At 46.4% G+C, this 18,394-nt stretch overlaps 1 protein-coding gene across 4 annotated transcripts in view; it reads right to left on the bottom strand.

Moving 5' to 3' along the window:
* plpp3 (phospholipid phosphatase 3) overlaps nucleotides 1-18,394 on the bottom strand; it is a 52,397-nt gene that overhangs the window by 12,490 nt on the left and 21,513 nt on the right. For 2 of the 4 annotated variants that reach the window (XM_046352932.1, XM_046352934.1), the window contains exons 2-6: nucleotides 13,490-13,644; nucleotides 10,741-10,833; nucleotides 8,697-8,884; nucleotides 8,331-8,388; nucleotides 3,681-3,857 (exon numbers count right to left, since the gene is read on the bottom strand). In XM_046352932.1, coding sequence (XP_046208888.1) covers nucleotides 3,681-3,857; nucleotides 8,331-8,388; nucleotides 8,697-8,884; nucleotides 10,741-10,833; nucleotides 13,490-13,644 — 671 coding nt within the window. Of the gene's footprint in view, nucleotides 1-3,680; nucleotides 3,858-8,330; nucleotides 8,389-8,696; nucleotides 8,885-10,740; nucleotides 10,834-12,881; nucleotides 13,040-13,489; nucleotides 13,645-18,394 lie in introns of all 4 variants that reach the window. The other 2 variants (XM_046352931.1, XM_046352933.1) reach the window with 1 other exon arrangement.

Raw genomic sequence — 18,394 nt, 5'->3', positions numbered from 1 at the left:
GTGCCATGCACACCAGTTTGAGTGTGTCAAGAACTGCAACGTTGCTGTGTTTCACACTCAACGGTTTCCCGTGTGCATCAAGAATGGTCCACCAACCAAAGGACATCCAGACAACTTGACACAACTGTGGGAAGCACTGGAGTCAACATGGGCCAACTGTCATGCCCTGACCATAGAGAGCGGCCAACTGTCACACCCTGACCATAGAGAGCGGCCAACTGTCACGCCCTGACCATAGACAACTGTTTATTCTCTATGTTGGTTGGGTCGGGGTATGATTTAGGGTGGGCTATCTAGGGGAATTGTATTTCTATGGTGGCCTGATATGGTTCCCAATCAGAGACAGCTATTTATCGTTGTCTCTGATTGGGGATCATATTTAGGTAGCCATTTTCCCATTGTGCTTTGTGGGATTTTGCCAGTGAGCATTATTATTTAGCGTTTAGTTTTTTTCTTTTTGTTCTTTGAAGTTTTCATTTCCAAAATAAAGGATGGAAACATACCACGCTGCATCTTGGTCTACTCCTTATGACGAATGTGACACCAACATCCTTGTGGAACGCTTTCGTCACATTGTAGAGTCCATGTCCCAGACGAATTGCGGCTGTTCTGAAGGTGTTCCTACTGTTTTGTAGACCGACATGTCCGTGTGCTTCTATAGAAGTTCTTCAGACATCAGAAAAGGCCAGTGGGTGAGAGTGGTATGAACATGCAGGTACCTTCATCTCTCCACTGTAGCTTATTGAGAGGGTTAAATACCTCTCAATTGCTAGAATCACCCATATCTCCACCTCCCTCCCTCCCTCCCCCTCTCTTAACAGCCCCTCTAAAGTGATCCCAGATGTTGCTGTGTTTCAACTCTGATTGGGGAAGGCAGCAGCGTCGTTAAACTAGCTACGCGATAGCCGCGACCTGCAGCAGTGTGTATGTGTGTGCAGGTCTCTTGGCTGTCGTGCTGAAGAGTAGCTGAGCTCTCTATGAAATACACATGTACACAGAGCTAAGAACTCCTCCCTCTTCTCCTTCTGCCTTTCTCTCCTCTTCCCTATCGCTCCTCCCTCTTCTCCTTCTGCCTTTCTCTCCTCTTCCCTATCGCTCCTCCCTCTTCTCCTTCTGCCTTTCTCTCCTCGTCCCTATCGCTCCTCCCTCTTCTCCTTCTGCCTTTCTCTCCTCTTCCCTATCGCTCCTCCCTCTTCTCCTTCTGCCTTTCTCTCCTCTTCCCTATCGCTCCTCCCTCTTCTCCTTCTGCCTTTCTCTCCTCTTCCCTATCGCTCCTCCCTCTTCTCCTTCTGCCTTTCTCTCCTCTTCCCTATCGCTCCTCCCTCTTCTCCTTCTGCCTTTCTCTCCTCTTCCCTATCGCTCCTCCCTCTTCTCCTTCTGCCTTTCTCTCCTCTTCCCTATCGCTCCTCCCTCTTCTCCTTCTGCCTTTCTCTCCTCTTCCCTATCGCTCCTCCCTCTTCTCCTTCTGCCTTTCTCTCCTCTTCCCTATCGCTCCTCCCTCTTCTCCTTCTGCCTTTCTCTCCTCTTCCCTATCGCTCCTCCCTCTTCTCCTTCTGCCTTTCTCTCCTCTTCCCTATCGCTCCTCCCTCTTCTCCTTCTGCCTTTCTCTCCTCTTCCCTATCGCTCCTCCCTCTTCTCCTTCTGCCTTTCTCTCCTCTTCCCTATCGCTCCTCCCTCTTCTCCTTCTGCCTTTCTCTCCTCTTCCCTATCGCTCCTCCCTCTGTCCTCTCATTCGTACAGTCTTAGAAAAAAGGGTTCCAAAAGGATTCTGTGGCTGCCCCTATAGAAGAACCCTTTCTGGTTCTAGGTAGAACACTTTTGGGATGCATGTAGAACCCTCTGTGGAAAGGGTTCTACTTGAAAAGGGTTCTACTTGGAAGCAAAAGGGGTTCTTCAAATGGTTCTATGAGGACAGCCAGAATAACGTTATCTGCACTCATTTCAGGCTATGTTGATGTTTCTCTTATTAATATTTATATTGTTCCAGATGATTGACAGGGCAATAAGAACAGCTTACACAGTTTTGATTGGACCAGAACCTCTCCCACAACCTTTTCCTACCTAGTGGAGTTTTGGGCAGGGAAGGGAAGGTTCTCTAAGTTCAGCCTGGTAGAAAGTTTCTAAAAAAGAAAAGGGGTGCTGTCAGTACCCCAGCCCAGCCCTGGCAATATGTGTGTGTGTGTAAAGGTTGCCAGAGTGGTGTGTGTGGCAGTGCCAGAGATATGTCAGTAGCTGAGTCTAGGCGCCACCATGGCCTCTCCCACTTTATGAATCTAACCATTTCCATTCCTGAACTGAATGGGGGCAAGGCAGGAGTGTGTGTGTGTCATGCTGAGGTGATAAAACCAGAGCAGCCAAATAAAAAACAAACAAATAATTAACAACCTCATTTTTGTTTCAAAGTCCAATCTCCCCGATCTCTCTCTCTCTCTCTCTCTCTCTCTCTCTCTCTCTCTCTCTCTCTCTCTCTCTCTCTCTCTCTCTCTCTCTCTCTCTCTCTCTCTCTCTCTTCACCCAAATGTTTTCCTTGGCAACATACGGCTTATAAAGCTATGATGGTTACAGATTGTAGGGACTCTCGCTCTCCCTCTCTCACACACACACACACCACACACACACACACACACACACACACACACACACACACACACACACACACACACACACACACACACACACACACACACACACACACACACACACACACACACACACACACACACACACACACACACACACACACACACACACTCCCTCTCTCACACACACACACACACACACACACACACACACACACACACACACACACACACACACACACACACACACACACACACACACACACACACACACACACACACACACACACACACACACACACACACACACACACACTCCTGGGGAGCTGGCTCCAGGCAATGTGCTATTCATTAAAGGGAATCAGATTCTCTTCACTTCGGAGCCTGTTTTTTTTCACAGAGGGGTAGAGAGAGAGAGAGGGAGGTTGAAGGAGGTAGCGAGAGAGAGAGAGTGAGGTAGAGAGAGAGAGAGAGTGAGGTAGAGAGAGGGGGGGGTAGAGGGACATAGAGAGAGGTAGAGAGAGAGAGAGGTAGAGGGAGTAGAGGGAGAGAGAAAAAGAGAGGTAGGCGAGAGAGGTAGATGGAGAGGGAGAGAGGGGGTAGAGGGAGGTAGCGAGAGAGAGGGAGTGGGAGAGAAAGAGAGAGAGAGGTAGGGGGTAGAAAGACTGAAAGAGAGAGAGCGAGGAAAGGGGAAAGGCGGAGTTGAGAGAGAGAGAAAGTAGGGGAGAAGATCTGGAGAATGTCTTGTAGTAGTTTAATGCCTCAATACATTCTCTCTCTCTCAGCCCTAATATCTCTGATTACCTGATCTGGCCTGACTCACAGCAGACTAACCTTGACCTCTGACCTCTAACCCTAACCCTTACAGTCACAATACAATAGATTACTAACAGTGAGTCATCATGCAGTAGGCCAGCGTTTATTAGTTCTGATCCTGGGGACCCAAAGGGGTGTTCAGTTTAGTTTTTTTCTCTAGAACTACACACCTGATTTAAATAATCAACTCATCAAGCCTTTAAAACTGGGACTGAGTGGAATAAAGGTGTGCAGTGCTAGGGCAAAAACTCAAATGTGTGTGTGTTTGTGTGTGTCTGTACTCACTATGCAGTAGGCCACCAGGGCGCCCTGTACAAAGCCGGCCAGTACATCTGTGGGGTGGTGCTTGTGGTCGGAGACACGTGATAGGCCGGTGTAGAATGCCATCATCAGCAGCGTGAACTGGACGAGGGGGCGGAGCAACCGGGCACCTCTCCACGTGAACCTGGACTGGAGATAGAACTGATGGAGAGAGGGAGAAAGAAAGAAAGGGAGAGAGAGAGTGAAAGGGATTATTATTTGAGTGGATGACCACAGAAAGACATTGAGCAGTATGTGTTTGATCTTACACAGACAGATTTATAGTGTTACACAGACAGATTTATAGTGTTACACAGACAGATTTATAGTGTTACACAGACAGATTTATACATCAGATATGAAGCACATGTGTAGATATGTATTTCATCAGGAGAAATTCCTTGGGAAAAGGGAATACGTGTGAAATATATTGTGTTATATTACTGAGATGAGTGTCTTTAAGAAGCCAAGGTCTCCCTCACCCCCTCGCTCACCCAACCACCCTCACCAAGTCCTAATAAGCAGACCTACAATAACAACAGCCCGGCCTAACTGCCGATCCTCCCCCATAATGCCATGGATTCCCAGAGGAAGGTATGGAGGAGGCTGCTGGCTCTTCCTGGAAGACAAGCTCATCATTATTGTTGTCTTCGAGGAAGGAGAGGAAGGCACCCTCCCATTCCTCTCTCCCTCGCTCCTCTCAGGGATGTTTAGAGCTCTGGCTTCCGCAGGCAGTGGCGGACTCACCATTAGACAGAGGCCTGACATCATCAGGGGCTTCGTGAACTGGTCATTATAATAAAATACAATCAAAATTGTAATCAAAACTGAAGATAATAATAATTTATCAGCACGAGGCTCCGCCTCATACAGCCAAATAATAATTCATCATAAAATCAATGATTTATTTCCATACATATCAATATTAATATAATCCACGTTTTTCTAATAGCTGCCTATTGAAATGCATGAATGTAATGCTGTGTAATAACATGAATGTAATGCTGTGTAATAACATGAATATATATATGCCATTTAGCAGATGTAATGCTGTGTAACAACATGAATGTAATGCTGTGTAATAACATGAATGTAATGCTGTGTAATAACATGAATGTAATGCTGTGTAACAACATGAATGTAATGCTGTGTAATAACATGAATGTAATGCTGTGTAATAACATGAATGTAATAACATGAATGTAATGCTGTGTAATAACATGAATGTAACGCTGTGTAATAACATGAATGTAATGCTGTGTAACAACATGAATGTAATGCTGTGTAATAACATGAATGTAATGCTGTGTAACAACATGAATAAGTGATTGATTGAGACATATTGAAGCAGGTTACGATAAAACAGGACAGTTCTATGGTAGATAGATTATACTGTATGAGGCTACTATAGCCGATACAAGAGTCAAGAGCAAAATAATACAACTGATTACATTATTACGTGCTAAATGTTTCTAATCAGTGGTGAGCAAACTAATGAATGAGCTACCACCTCCACTTATTTGACCAGCCAGAATTCAATTAACACATGATTATCAGATAAGTTACTAAGTCCCCCCCCCCCCCCCCCCCCGTCCGCAGGTCTAGGGGTGGAACGGTGAAGGGAAGGAGGGAAAAGGTGGAGACCAGGAAGAGGGTAAGACAGGAATGTCTGTCCTTCACAGCCATGATGTTTACTAGGCCTACTGTAGCAGTGTCAAATCAAATCAAATCAAATGTATTTATATAGCCCTTCGTACATCAGCTGATATCTCAAAGTGCTGTACAGAAACCCAGCCTAAAACCCCAAACAGCAAACAATGCAGGTGTAAAAGCACGTCAAGGGCTGTCCTAGTCCTAGAGAGATAGAGGCTGGAGTTCCAGTCCTGGTCCTAGTCCTAGAGAGATAGAGGCTGGAGTTCCAGTCCTGGTCCTGGTCCTAGAGAGATAGAGGCTGGAGTTCCAGTCCTGGTCCTAGAGAGATAGAGGCTGGAGTTCCAGTCCTGGTCCTAGAGAGATAGAGGCTGGAGTTCCAGTCCTGTTCCTAGAGAGAAAGAGGCTGGAGTTCCAGTCCTGGTCCCAGAGAGATAGAGAATGGTTCCAGTCCAGGTCCTAGAGAGAAAGAGGCTGGAGTTCCAGTCCAGGTCCTAGAGAGATAGAGGCTTCTGTGTGAGTATGAGATACATTTTCCCACCACAGAGTGAGGAATGTCTTAGATAATTTGTTTTGTGTTTGTGTCCTAAGAAAAACAGCAATAAAAAAACAACAATAGTCTTCTCATAAGTTTAGTGGTTTCTTAGAAAATTCTACTCAAGAAGAGAGATGTTTTCTCTCTGACTCACATAATAACTCCGGGACAGATATAAAACACACAACTGAGAAAGAGATAGAGAGAGAAAGAGATTTCCTGCCTTCATTCCGCACCAGCACAGAATGCCTGTAATATTGTTTACTAGCCATCTATTTGAAAAACAGGATCCTTGGAGTGTGTGCTGATGCGTGCGTCGCTGTGTGTAGTGTACAATCTGACTTGTTGGTCAGTTTCTATTTCCTAGGAGAGTTGGCTATTCTCTCCTCGCTCTTTTCCTTCTTCCCTCTCTTCTTGCTCTTCTGTGACTTCACCACACTCCGCCTCCCAGAAGACTTGTTCGTGGTTTAAATATCAAGCCTGTGCTCTGAAAGCACCACCTCTCTCCTTCCCTCCCTCTTTTCCACCACCTCTCTCCATTCTAACCGAGAGGCTGCCAGAGAGAGGCTGCCAGAGAGAGGCTGCCAGAGAGAGGCTGCCAGAGAGAGGCGGGGATATATCCAGAGCTCGCCACAAAATACCCCACAATACCCCAGGAGGCATGGGCCAACCAACCATGCACACCCAACAGCCTGTACAACCCAGCTCAGCCAAGCTAAACCTAACCTAGCCCAGCCCAAAACACTGACTGAGTCACACTAGGTCAGTAGTGAGCATAGTTATGGAAATATCTGCAGTTGTAATAGAGGAGAAGAGGGAACGAGAGATGGAGGGGATAAAGAGGAGAGGGAGAGACAAAGAGATAGGGGGAGAGTGGGGGTAGTGGATGTAATACTAATTAGTGTGTTGGTAGGATGGAGGCCCCCCGGGGCACAGAAACTGGCCTATGAACCACAACAGGTGGAGAGAGGAGGGGACAGAGAGGAGAGAGAGAAGGAGAGAGGAAGTGAGTTCAGCTGTTAAGAGGAAAAGAGGTGGAGAGCATCCATCCATCCATATAGCCATCCATCCATCTATACATCCATCCATCTATTCATCTATCCATCCATCTAGCCATCCATCCATCTATGCATCCATCCATCCATCTAGCCATCCATCCATCTATACATCCATCCATCTATTCATCTATCCATCCATCTAGCCATCCATCCATCCATCCATCCATCCATCCATCCATCCATCCATCTAGCCATCCATCTAGCCATTCATCTATTCATCTATCCATCCATCTAGCCATTCATCCATCTATCCATCCATCTAGCCATTCATCCATCTATCCATCCATCTAGCCATTCATCTATTCATCTATCCATCCATCTAGCCATTCATCCATCTATTCATCCATCTAGCCATTCATCCATCTATCCATCCATCTAGCCATCCATCTAGCCATTCATCTATTCATCTATCCATCCATCTAGCCATTCATCTATCCATCCATCTAGCCATCCATCTATTCATCTATCCATCCATCTAGCCCATCTATTCATCTATCCATCCATCCATTCATCATCCATCCATCCATAGCCATTCATCTATTCATCTATCCATCCATCTAGCCATTCATCCATCTATCCATCCATCTAGCCATTCATCTATTCATCTATCCATCCATCTAGCCATTCATCTATCCATCCATCTAGCCATTCATCCATCTATCCATCCATCTAGCCATTCATCTATTCATCTATCCATTCATCTAGCCATCCATCCATCCATCTAGCCATCCATCTATTCATCTATCCATCCATCTAGCCATTCATCTAGCCATCCATCTATTCATCTATCCATCCATCCATCTATTCATCTATCCATCCATCTAGCCATTCATCTAGCCATCCATCCATCTAGCCATCCATCTATTCATCTATCCATCCATCTAGCCATTCATCTAGCCATCCATCTATTCATCTATCCATCTATCTATCATCCATCCATCCATCCATCCATCCATCCATCCATCCATCCATCTACCCATCCATCCATCCATCTACCCACCCATCCACCCACCCATCCATCCATCCATCCATCCATCAATCCATCCATCCATCTACCCATCCATCCATCCATCCACCATCCATCCATCCATCCATCCATCCATCTTCCCATCCATCCATCCATCATCCATCTATTCATCTCCATCTATCCACCCATCCATCCATCCCCATCCATCCATCCATCCATCCATCCATCCATCCATCCATCAATCCATCCATCCATCCATCTATGAAGAGGAAAAGAGAGAGACTTCAGCTCATTAAACCTACTTCCCATAATGCTCTCTGTCATCTGCACTCCATTGTTTCTGTGTACCACAGTATGTGTGTGTGTGTGTGTGTGTGTGTGTGTGTGTGTGTGTGTGTGTGTGGGTGTGTGTGTGTCTTACTCACAGTCAGGTAGAGCATAGTAAACATAGAGAAGGAGGCATGTCCTGAGAAGAAGGATTTCCTGAAAAACAAACAAACGTGTACCACCATGAGGGCAGACACCAACAGAGCACAGTATGGAGTATCACATCATAGATGGGGCCAGGACTCAGTATGTGTGTGTGTGTGTGTGTGTGTGTGTGTGTGTGTGTGTGTGTGTGTGTGTGTGTGTGTGTGTGTGTGTGTGTGTGTGTGTGTGTGTGTGTGTGTGTGTGTGTGTGTGTGTGTGTGTGTGTGTGTGTGTGTGTGTGTGTGTGTGTGTGTGTGTGTGTGTGTGTGTGTGTGTGTGTGTGTGTGTGTGTGTGTGTGTGTGTGTGTGTGTGTACTGACCTGGCCTCCTGTACTTTGCTCTCAGGGCCATTACAGGTGTAGGAGGTGATGTATCCAAGGGAACAGTTGATGGCTGACCAGTCAGGATTACACACATCCAGGAAATGAGGTCTCATTCTGCCCACTGACACCTTGGCAATGTCTGTGAACGACTGGCTGATGGCACATCCAAATATAAACACTCCAACCTGGAGGATGCAAACAGCCATTAGTACCACGATGTACAACTATTAGTACCACGATGTACAGCTATTAGTACCACGATGTACAACTATTAGTACCACGATGTACAACTATTAGTACCACGATGTACAACTATTAGTACCACGATGTACAACCATTAGTACCACGATGTACAACTATTAGTACCACGATGTACAACTATTAGTACCACGATGTACAACCATTAGTACCACGATGTACAACTATTAGTACCACGATGTACAACTATTAGTACCACGATGTACAACTATTAGTACCACGATGTACAACCATTAGTACCACGATGTACAACTATTAGTACCACGATGTACAACTATTAGTACCACGATGTACAGCCATTAGTACCACGATGTACAACCATTAGTACCACGATGTACAACTATTAGTACCACGATGTACAACCATTAGTACCACGATGTACAACCATTAGTACCACGATGTACAACTATTAGTACCATGATGTACAACTATTAGTACCACGATGTACAGCCATTAGTACCACGATGTACAACCATTAGTACCACGATGTACAACTATTTGTACCACGATGTACAACCATTAGTACCACGATGTACAACCATTAGTACCACGATGTACAACTATTAGTACCACGATGTACAACTATTAGTACCACGATGTACAACTATTAGTACCACTATGTACAACTATTAGTACCACGATGTACAACCATTAGTACCACGATGTACAACTATTAGTACCACGATGTACAACTATTAGTACCACGATGTACAACCATTAGTACCACGATGTACAACTATTAGTACCACGATGTACAACTATTAGTACCACGATGTACAACTATTAGTACCACGATGTACAACTATTAGTACACAACCATTAGTACCACAATGTACAACTATTAGTACCACGATGTACAACTATTAGTACCACGATGATGTACAACTATTAGTACAACACCGATGTACAACTATTAGTACCACGATGTACAACCATTAGTACCACGATGTACAACCATTAGTAGTACAACTATTAGTACCACGATGTACAACTATTAGTACGATGTACAACTATTTAGTACCAACGATGTACAACTATTAGTACCACGATGTACAACTATTAGTACCACGATGTACAACTATTAGTACCACGATGTACAACTATTAGTACCACGATGTACAACTATTAGTACCACGATGTACAACTATTAGTACCACGATGTACAACTATTAGTACCACGATGTACAACTATTAGTACCACAACTATTAGTACAACTATTAGTACCACGATGTACAACTATTAGTACCACGATGTACAACTATTAGTACCACGATGTACAACTATTAGTACCACGATGTACAACTATTAGTACCACGATGTACAACTATTAGTACCACGATGTACAACCATTAGTACCACGATGTACAACCATTAGTACCACGATGTACAACTATTAGTACCATGATGTACAACTATTAGTACCACGATGTACAGCCATTAGTACCACGATGTACAACCATTAGTACCACGATGTACAACTATTTGTACCACGATGTACAACTATTAGTACCACGATGTACAACTATTAGTACCACGATGTACAACTATTAGTACCACGATGTACAACTATTAGTACCACGATGTACAACTATTAGTACCACGATGTACAACTATTAGTACCACGATGTACAACTATTAGTACCACGATGTACAACTATTAGTACCACGATGTACAACTATTAGTACCACGATGTACAACTATTAGCATGAAAACATTTAGCTATTTTTTTGTGTATCATTTATGGTCCGTCTCCACCCTCCCACACCTCTACTGGTACTCACCTGTTTGTAGAGAGATGAGACATAAGGGTTCCCAATGAAAGACTTAGATCCCTCTCTGCGATGGTGAATCCTGTAACACTCTCCTATAACAATCTATATAGAGGAGAGGAGAGGAGAGGATTTGCAATGAAAAGGTGGAAAGAATTGAACCTTACAAACAAACTCTTGATGATGCTCCGATGAGTGATACTGTCAACTCTCATGCTGTTAGGTCAAACACGCATCATGCATGGACACAGTGACAACCTATCGTTAATCATTCTCATGTTGAGTAAGTGAAGACATGGATAAAACCGGGAGGATGGAGAGAGAGACAGTGAGGATGGTGAATAGATAATAGACAGATGGAGAGATGAGCATGGCCTGACGTTCCCTCAGGCACCACTGGTATGATAACTAATGACGAGGCTTTAATGACAGAGGAGCTGATGGAGGGGAGGAGGAGGGGATGAGATGGACAGATGACACCTCTAACAGAGACAGATAGAGATAACACAGCTTATATCTATGGCTCTGGCCTTAGCTCTGTGGGTTAACACTGTCTCATACGATCCTGCAGTGATGTTGTAACACTAGAGCTGAACTGTTCTAGCAGGGCTGGGCTGCGGTGGGGTACAGCCTAACCCCCCCAAGAGACACAGGGGCACGCCATCCCGTTTGTAGACCCCCTGGATCTCCGAATGTCCACACACAGCCGTCTGTGCAACAACCGCCCACCCTCTCCTCTCTCACTATATCTCTCCTTTCCTCTGAGACAGCTAGAGATCTACTGTACCTCAACATTCTCCTCATATACTGCTATGAATCCATCTTTCTCTCTCTCTCTCTCTCTCTCTCTCTCTCTCTCTCTCTCTCTCTCTCTCTCTCTCTCTCTCTCTCTCTCTCTGTCTCTCTCTCTGTCTCTCTCTCCATCACTCTCCACGCTGCCTATCTCATCCCACTGTGCAGACAGAATCTGTTAGGGATGGCAGCAGGAGATGGAGGGAGAGAAGGGGGTTTCCCTGGGGAAAACACAGCCAAGAGGCCATGCTAGGAAAGTGTGTGTGTGTGTGTGTGTGTGTGTGTGTGTGTGTGTGTGTGTGTGTGTGTGTGTGTGTGTGTGTGTGTGTGTGTGTGTGTGTGTGTGTGTGTGTGTGTGTGTGTGTGTGTGTGTGTGTGTGTGTGTGTGTGTGTGTGAGAGTTTCTGCATGCGTGTGTCCGTGTAGGATTGGTGTCAGAATCACAGGAGACACCACTAATGATATACAGATGTGTGGACTCCACCAGCACCATGAGCTGTGAGAACACACACACACACACGCACACATACATACCCTCCTGGTTTGAATAAGCCGAAGCGCTGAGCTGGTAGCTAGATTGTACCACCATGAGGGCAGACGCCAACAAAGCACAGTCTAGGGTCTCATATAGTAGACGGGGCTAGGACTCAGTGCAGGGTGTGTGTGTGTGTGTGTGTGTGTGTGTGTGTGTGTGTGTGTGTGTGTGTGTGTGTGTGTGTGTGTGTGTGTGTGTGTGTGTGTGTGTGTGTGTGTGTGTGTGTTGAGCGAGGGCACTAGGGGCATCAAGCCTTCAGGGCAGGCAACAAGAGGCATGGAAATGAAGTATATCACATCAACAGCTCAAACCAGGAGTGTATGTGCGTGGTTCAAATGCACAAGCACACACACACACACACACACACACACACACACACACACACACACACACACACACACACACACACACACACACACACACACACACACACACACACACACACACACACACACACACACACACACACACACACACACACACACACACACCCTCCCTCACTCATCAGAAGAATGGAAACAGTCTGGAGCCAATGCTGGTATGGCGATGGAAAATTACTTCACACAGAGCACACAACACATGAAACAACACATACATAGAGAGACAGACAGACAGACAGACAGACAGACAGACAGACAGACAGACAGACAGACAGACAGACAGACAGACAGACAGACAGACAGACAGACAGACAGACAGACAGACAGACAGACAGACAGACAGACAGACAGACAGACAGACAGACAGACAGACAGACAGAGACATGGAGGGATGAGTATGGAGTATGAAGTGAGGGAGAGGAGTGATAGTAAGAGAGGTAGACTTACAGAGAGGATGGCAATAAGAATGCCAGCAGCACAGAGCACAGCATCGCTGATAGTGTCTCCATTTTTATATGGGTACCGGATGGACTCGTCAGAACAGTAAAAACCTCTCTGGTACGGCCGTATGGTGCTAGACTCTATTATCAGGAAGGGCAGGCCAGCTGCACAGAGAGAGAGGTGGGAGAGATAGAGGGGGGGAGAGAGACAGGCGGGAGAGAGAGAGAGAAAGGGGGAGATCGAGAGGAGAGGGGGAGAGAGGGAGGGAGAGAGACATAAGGTTAGTGACATGGACACAAACGGGAGGTCGACGTAGGGGGCTGGTTGCACCAGGGGAACATGGGAGAGCAAAGGAGGAGAGAGAAACAGAGGTTGGTCCAACATGGTCGTCCGAGTCTGGAAGAGTGACGGTTGTTGGAGCTCAAATCAGCCAGAGATAGTGATTTAATCACCACCCAGTTAACTCCAAACTTAACCCACTATTTCAATATTTAATCTAATATGGTCACTCTGTCTGACCCAGTTGACCATCCAGACCTCTAGACCTCCAGGCGTACCCCCTCTCTCCTTCCAGCCTTCCCCAGGCAGAGTGCTCTGTGGTAGGGCAGACTTACGGCCACAATGGGCACTATGAGCCCCACAGCAGTGAGGACGGATGAGGGGATGATGGAGTTCTTGTAGGAGTAATGCAGACTGACGTCGCTGCAGTAGAATCCACGCTGGTATGGACGCACTGAGGACCGGTGGAGAACCAGGCTTGGCAGCATGACTGCACACACACACACACAGGTCACCACACACCTGGGACAACTCTCAGACTACACACCAGAGCACGCAACACACACAGTCAACTTACCTGTGACCTGTGGGGAGAAGCCTACTCTGGTACACAGTGTGTGCTGATTAGTGGTTAGCAGGACATTCATTAAACTCTTTGTTTACATTGTCAACAACCTCCTGTTGATTTGTTCTGTACTGCGTCAGTCTGTCAGTTATATGTGTCGATTTTCCTTCCTTCTCCCTCCCTCTGAGGAGAGAGAGACTGGGGAGAGAGAGACTGGGGAGAGAGAGACTGGGGAGAGAGAGACTGGGGAGAGAGAGACTGGGGAGAGAGAGACTGAGGAGAGAGAGACTGGGGAGAGAGAGACTGAGGAGAGAGAGACTGGGGAGAGAGAGAGACTGAGGAGAGAGAGACTGAGGAGAGAGAGACTGAGGAGAGAGAGACTGGGGAGAGAGAGACTGAGGAGAGAGAGACTGAGGAGAGAGAGAGAGACTGAGGAGAGAGAGAGACTGAGGAGAGAAAGACTGAGGAGAGAGAGACTGGGGAGAGAGAGACTGAGGAGAGAGAGACTGAGGAGAGAGAGACTGAGGAGAGAGAGAGACTGAGGAGAGAAAGACTGAGGAGGGAGACTGGGGAGAGAGAGACTAAGCGTGGGGATCTCTCAGCCTGACGACTCACACTAAAATTCTTCCGGTGCTCTGTTATTCACTACATACTTTAGTCTGAGACCGCCATCATTGAAGTTGTTTGTGGTGACGAGTAGCGTTGTACAAAACAAAGTCATCGGCGATTGCATATCAAAGCCAATGATTCATTTTCAAAACACTGCTTTACCCATGTGAGTTCTGGCTCTGGCCCAACCCATCGGATGGCCCCAAATGTGTTCGCAATCGGTGAAGGGAGGTACTCAGATAGCAGGTTGATGGTTGTTGTCATGAATCTTGCCCTGAAGGCAGAACCGATCGATTTCTGCTAGATGGGCCAACCGCAAAGAGAAAATTGTCTAAGTAGTAAAAATGAATTGAAACAAAAATGTGCTTTTTGGGTTAGGGTTAGGCATTACGGTTAGCAGTGTAGTTAGGGTTAGTTTTAGTGGTTCGATTTATGGTTAGGGTTAGGTTTAGTGGTTCGGTTTATGGTTAGGGTTAGGTTTAGTGGTTCGATTTATGGTTAGGGTTAGGTTTAGTGGTTAGGTTTATGGTTAGGGTTAGGTTTAGTGGTTCGATTTATGGTTAGGGTTAGGTTTAGTGGTTAGGTTTATGGTTAGGGTTAGTGGTTCGGTTTATGGTTAGGGTTAGTTTTAGTGGTTCGGTTTATGGTTAGGGTTAGTGACCACTCTACAGTTAGTGACCACTCTTTAGTGACCACTCTACAGAGCTGCCTCCAGGGCAAGATTCATGACAATAGATGCCAACCTACACTCAGATCCAGACTCATTGCGGAGAAGCAACTAACATCCATGGGCGCGGCATAGCGTTTGGTCGAAGCAAGAAGTCTGGGTAGCCAGGCAAGGTTTCTGTCACCCATGTAGATAGCTATCTCAATGCTCTGTCGAGCCTACTTTCAATACACACACCCTGTGAGACTTCCAGAGATCCATATGGTAAACAGCCAAGCCCATTCTGAGGACTCTCTCCCTCTTTCGCTCTCTTTCTCTCTCTTTCTCTCTCCCTTCATACTCGCCGGGTCCTCGGCGGGAGAGGGGATTCACATGCTAATGAGGAGGAGTGAAAGGAGGTCATGGGCTTAGCAAACGTGGGAAACACACACACATACACACACACACACTGTCCTGACCTCCACTAACCTACCTAAACCACTCAAAGAGCTGGGAAGCTCAAGAGGGTGACACAAAAAGACGGATGAGGAGACAGAAAGAGAGAGAGAGAGAGAGAGAGAGAGAGAGAGAGAGAGAGAGAGAGAGAGAGAGAGAGAGAGAGAGAGAGAGAGAGAGAGAGAGAGAGAGAGAGAGAGAGAGAGAGAGTGAGAGAGAGAGAGAGAGAGAGGGCAGCATTGGGATAAAAAGAGGAGAGTGAGTGAGTGAGTGAGTGAGTGAGTGAGTGAGTGAGTGAGTGAGTGAGTGAGTGAGTGAGTGAGTGAGTGAGAGAGAGAGAGAGAGAGAGAGAGAGAGAGAGAGAGAGAGAGAGAGAGAGGGGGCAGCAGTGGGATAAAGAGGAGGGAGAGAGAGAGGCTGATGTCGGACACTCTCCTCTCTGCCTTGAATGCCTGTTTATAAAAGTCTCTCTGTCCGTGCTGTAACCACTCCCTTTCTCTCTCCCTTCGACCCTCTCTCTGCCCAGTAGATGCCCAACAAGATATCACCGTTTTATCAATATCACTTCAGATTCTGACGTTTATCCACATTTCTCCAAATGTCAAACTTCAACGTGTTTTTGACACTGTGGGCTGCTCCTCCTGCTCTGCATTGTTCTGAATGGTCAGGTTAAGAGTTAAAGCTTTTGGATAAAACATGACGTTTAGGCATTCACTCCGACTGGTTGACTTAAGGGTTAAGATATGGGATAGGGTTGAAATAGAAAACGAGTGTCTACCACTGCGATTGAACACGCAACCTTCGGCTATGGAGTCATGGGATTACGGCCATCCACCACCCTCATCCACGACACAGTCAAATCGGTCAATCGGCCTTCTCTGTTATCGCTACAATATACTGGAATGCAAAGCCCGTGGACTTGAGAAGCTGCACTGATTATTGTATTTTTACATTTAAATGGGCTCAAATCTATCCAAACCTTTACACATCAAATCAAATGTTATTTTGTCACATGCGCCGAATACAACCTTACAGTGAAATGCTGACTTACAAGCCATTAACCAACAAAGCAGTTTAAGAAAAATACCTAAAAGAAAAAAGAAATAAAAGTTACAAATAATTAAAGAGCAGCAGTATAATAACAGTAACGAGACTATATACAGGGGGTACCGGTACAGAGCACGGGGGCACCTGTTAGTCGAGGTAATTGAGGTAATATATATATACATGTGGGTAGAGTTATTAAAGTGACTTTTGCATAGATAACAACAGAGAGTAGCAGCAGCATAGGGGTGGGGGGGTGGGGGGGGCTGGAGTGTTTGACCATTTTTAGGGCCTTCCTCTGACACCGCCTAGTATAAAGGTCCTGGATGGCAGGAGGCTTGGCCCCACTGATGTACTGGGCTGTACGCACTACCCTCTGTAGTGCCTTGCGGTCGGAGGCCGAGCAGTTGCCGTACCACGCAGTGATGCAACCAATCAGGATGCTCTCGATGGTGCAACTGTAGAACTGTTTGAGGATCTGAGGACCATTGCCAAATCTTTTCAGGCTCCTGAGGGGGACTAGGTTTTGTAGTGCCCTCTTCACACATGAGTTACTGTATCTGTGGTTCCTCATATGTAAGACAACAGCCGATGATAGTGTTGTTGTTGTTGTTGTTAGAATGATATATTATTGGACGTAATGTATTTGTATTTTGTATTGTTTTAGTGAGTATTTGTATAGTGGCTGTGTAAAAGCCCTTACCTGCCCAGGGACAACGGGTGCGAATTATTTTTTGGCTAACCCCGGCACATTTACATGGGTGTTGCATTATTGATGTTAATGTGCATTGTTCCCTATAAATAAAATAAATAAATAGTGGCCGGGTCTGAAGGCATTTCCCGACATTCTCAGGACATGGACAGACGTCCAGTTTCGAAGTCAATCTTGAGCGATCTGGCTGAGATGCCAGTCCTGTATTATCCTGCCCACCATCTCTATGAGAGCAGCCTGGTATGTAGGCATTCTCTTCATACCACCCCCCCCCCCAAAAGTGAGTGAGAGAGAGGGCGAGAGCGAGGGAGAGGCGAAAAGAAAAGAAAGAGGTGGGCAGGGCTGCTGGCGAGAGCCCAGCTGGACTTGAGTGAATTAAATAAAGATCTTTCATGGGGTCACATCCAGAGATATGGGAGAAAGAGGGAGAGAGAGACAGAGGAGAGAATGGAGGGAGGAGGGACGTGGGTGGTTTTACGAGCGGAGTCGTGGTTGTGCTCAGTGGAAAGTTTCTATTAGTCTTATCAGATTCTGGTATGCACTTCTCTCCTCTAGACTGAGAGAGAAACCGCAGAACACGCGTGAGAAAGAGAGAGAGAGAAAGAGAGCACAGTAAGAGAACGGGAGAGTGAGAGGGGGAAGAAAGCTGTTTACACACAATTATATTTCCAATATCCAACTTTTAATCTACTGACAACAATATGAGCAATTACCAACCGCAGGACCTGTAGGTGTCTGTGTGTGTGTGTGTGTGTGTGTGTGTGTGTGTGTGTGTGTGTGTGTGTGTGTGTGTGTGTGTGTGTGTGTGTGTGTGTGTGTGTGTGTGTGTGTGTGTGTGTGTGTGTGTGTGTGTGTGTGTGCGTGCGTGCGTGCGCGTGCGTGTGTACATGCGCGTGTGTGTGTACATGCATGTGAGTTGTGTGAGCGTGTATGAGAGAGATTACAGCTGGCGCCTGTTTGATTGGCTTTGTGGTTAATTTTGCCGCTGCCAATTAGAGGACCGATTCCTCTCTGAAACTCTAGTGGCACTATACAGGGCTTTAGACCTGTACCCTGAACTACACCCTGATGAGGGAGGGAGGGAGGGAGGGAAGGAGGGAGGGAGGGAGGGAGGGAGGGAGGGAGGGAGGGAGGGAGGGAGGGGAGGGAGGGAGGGAGGGAGGGAGGGAGGGAGGGAGGGAGGGAGGGAGGGAGGGAGGGAGGGAGGG

This window comes from Oncorhynchus gorbuscha, linkage group LG06 (assembly GCF_021184085.1).
Source record: "Oncorhynchus gorbuscha isolate QuinsamMale2020 ecotype Even-year linkage group LG06, OgorEven_v1.0, whole genome shotgun sequence".
Classification (NCBI taxonomy): Eukaryota; Metazoa; Chordata; class Actinopteri; order Salmoniformes; family Salmonidae; genus Oncorhynchus; species Oncorhynchus gorbuscha.
Note: the sequence above shows the minus strand (reverse complement) of the source record. Positions and strands in the feature narration are given on the sequence as shown.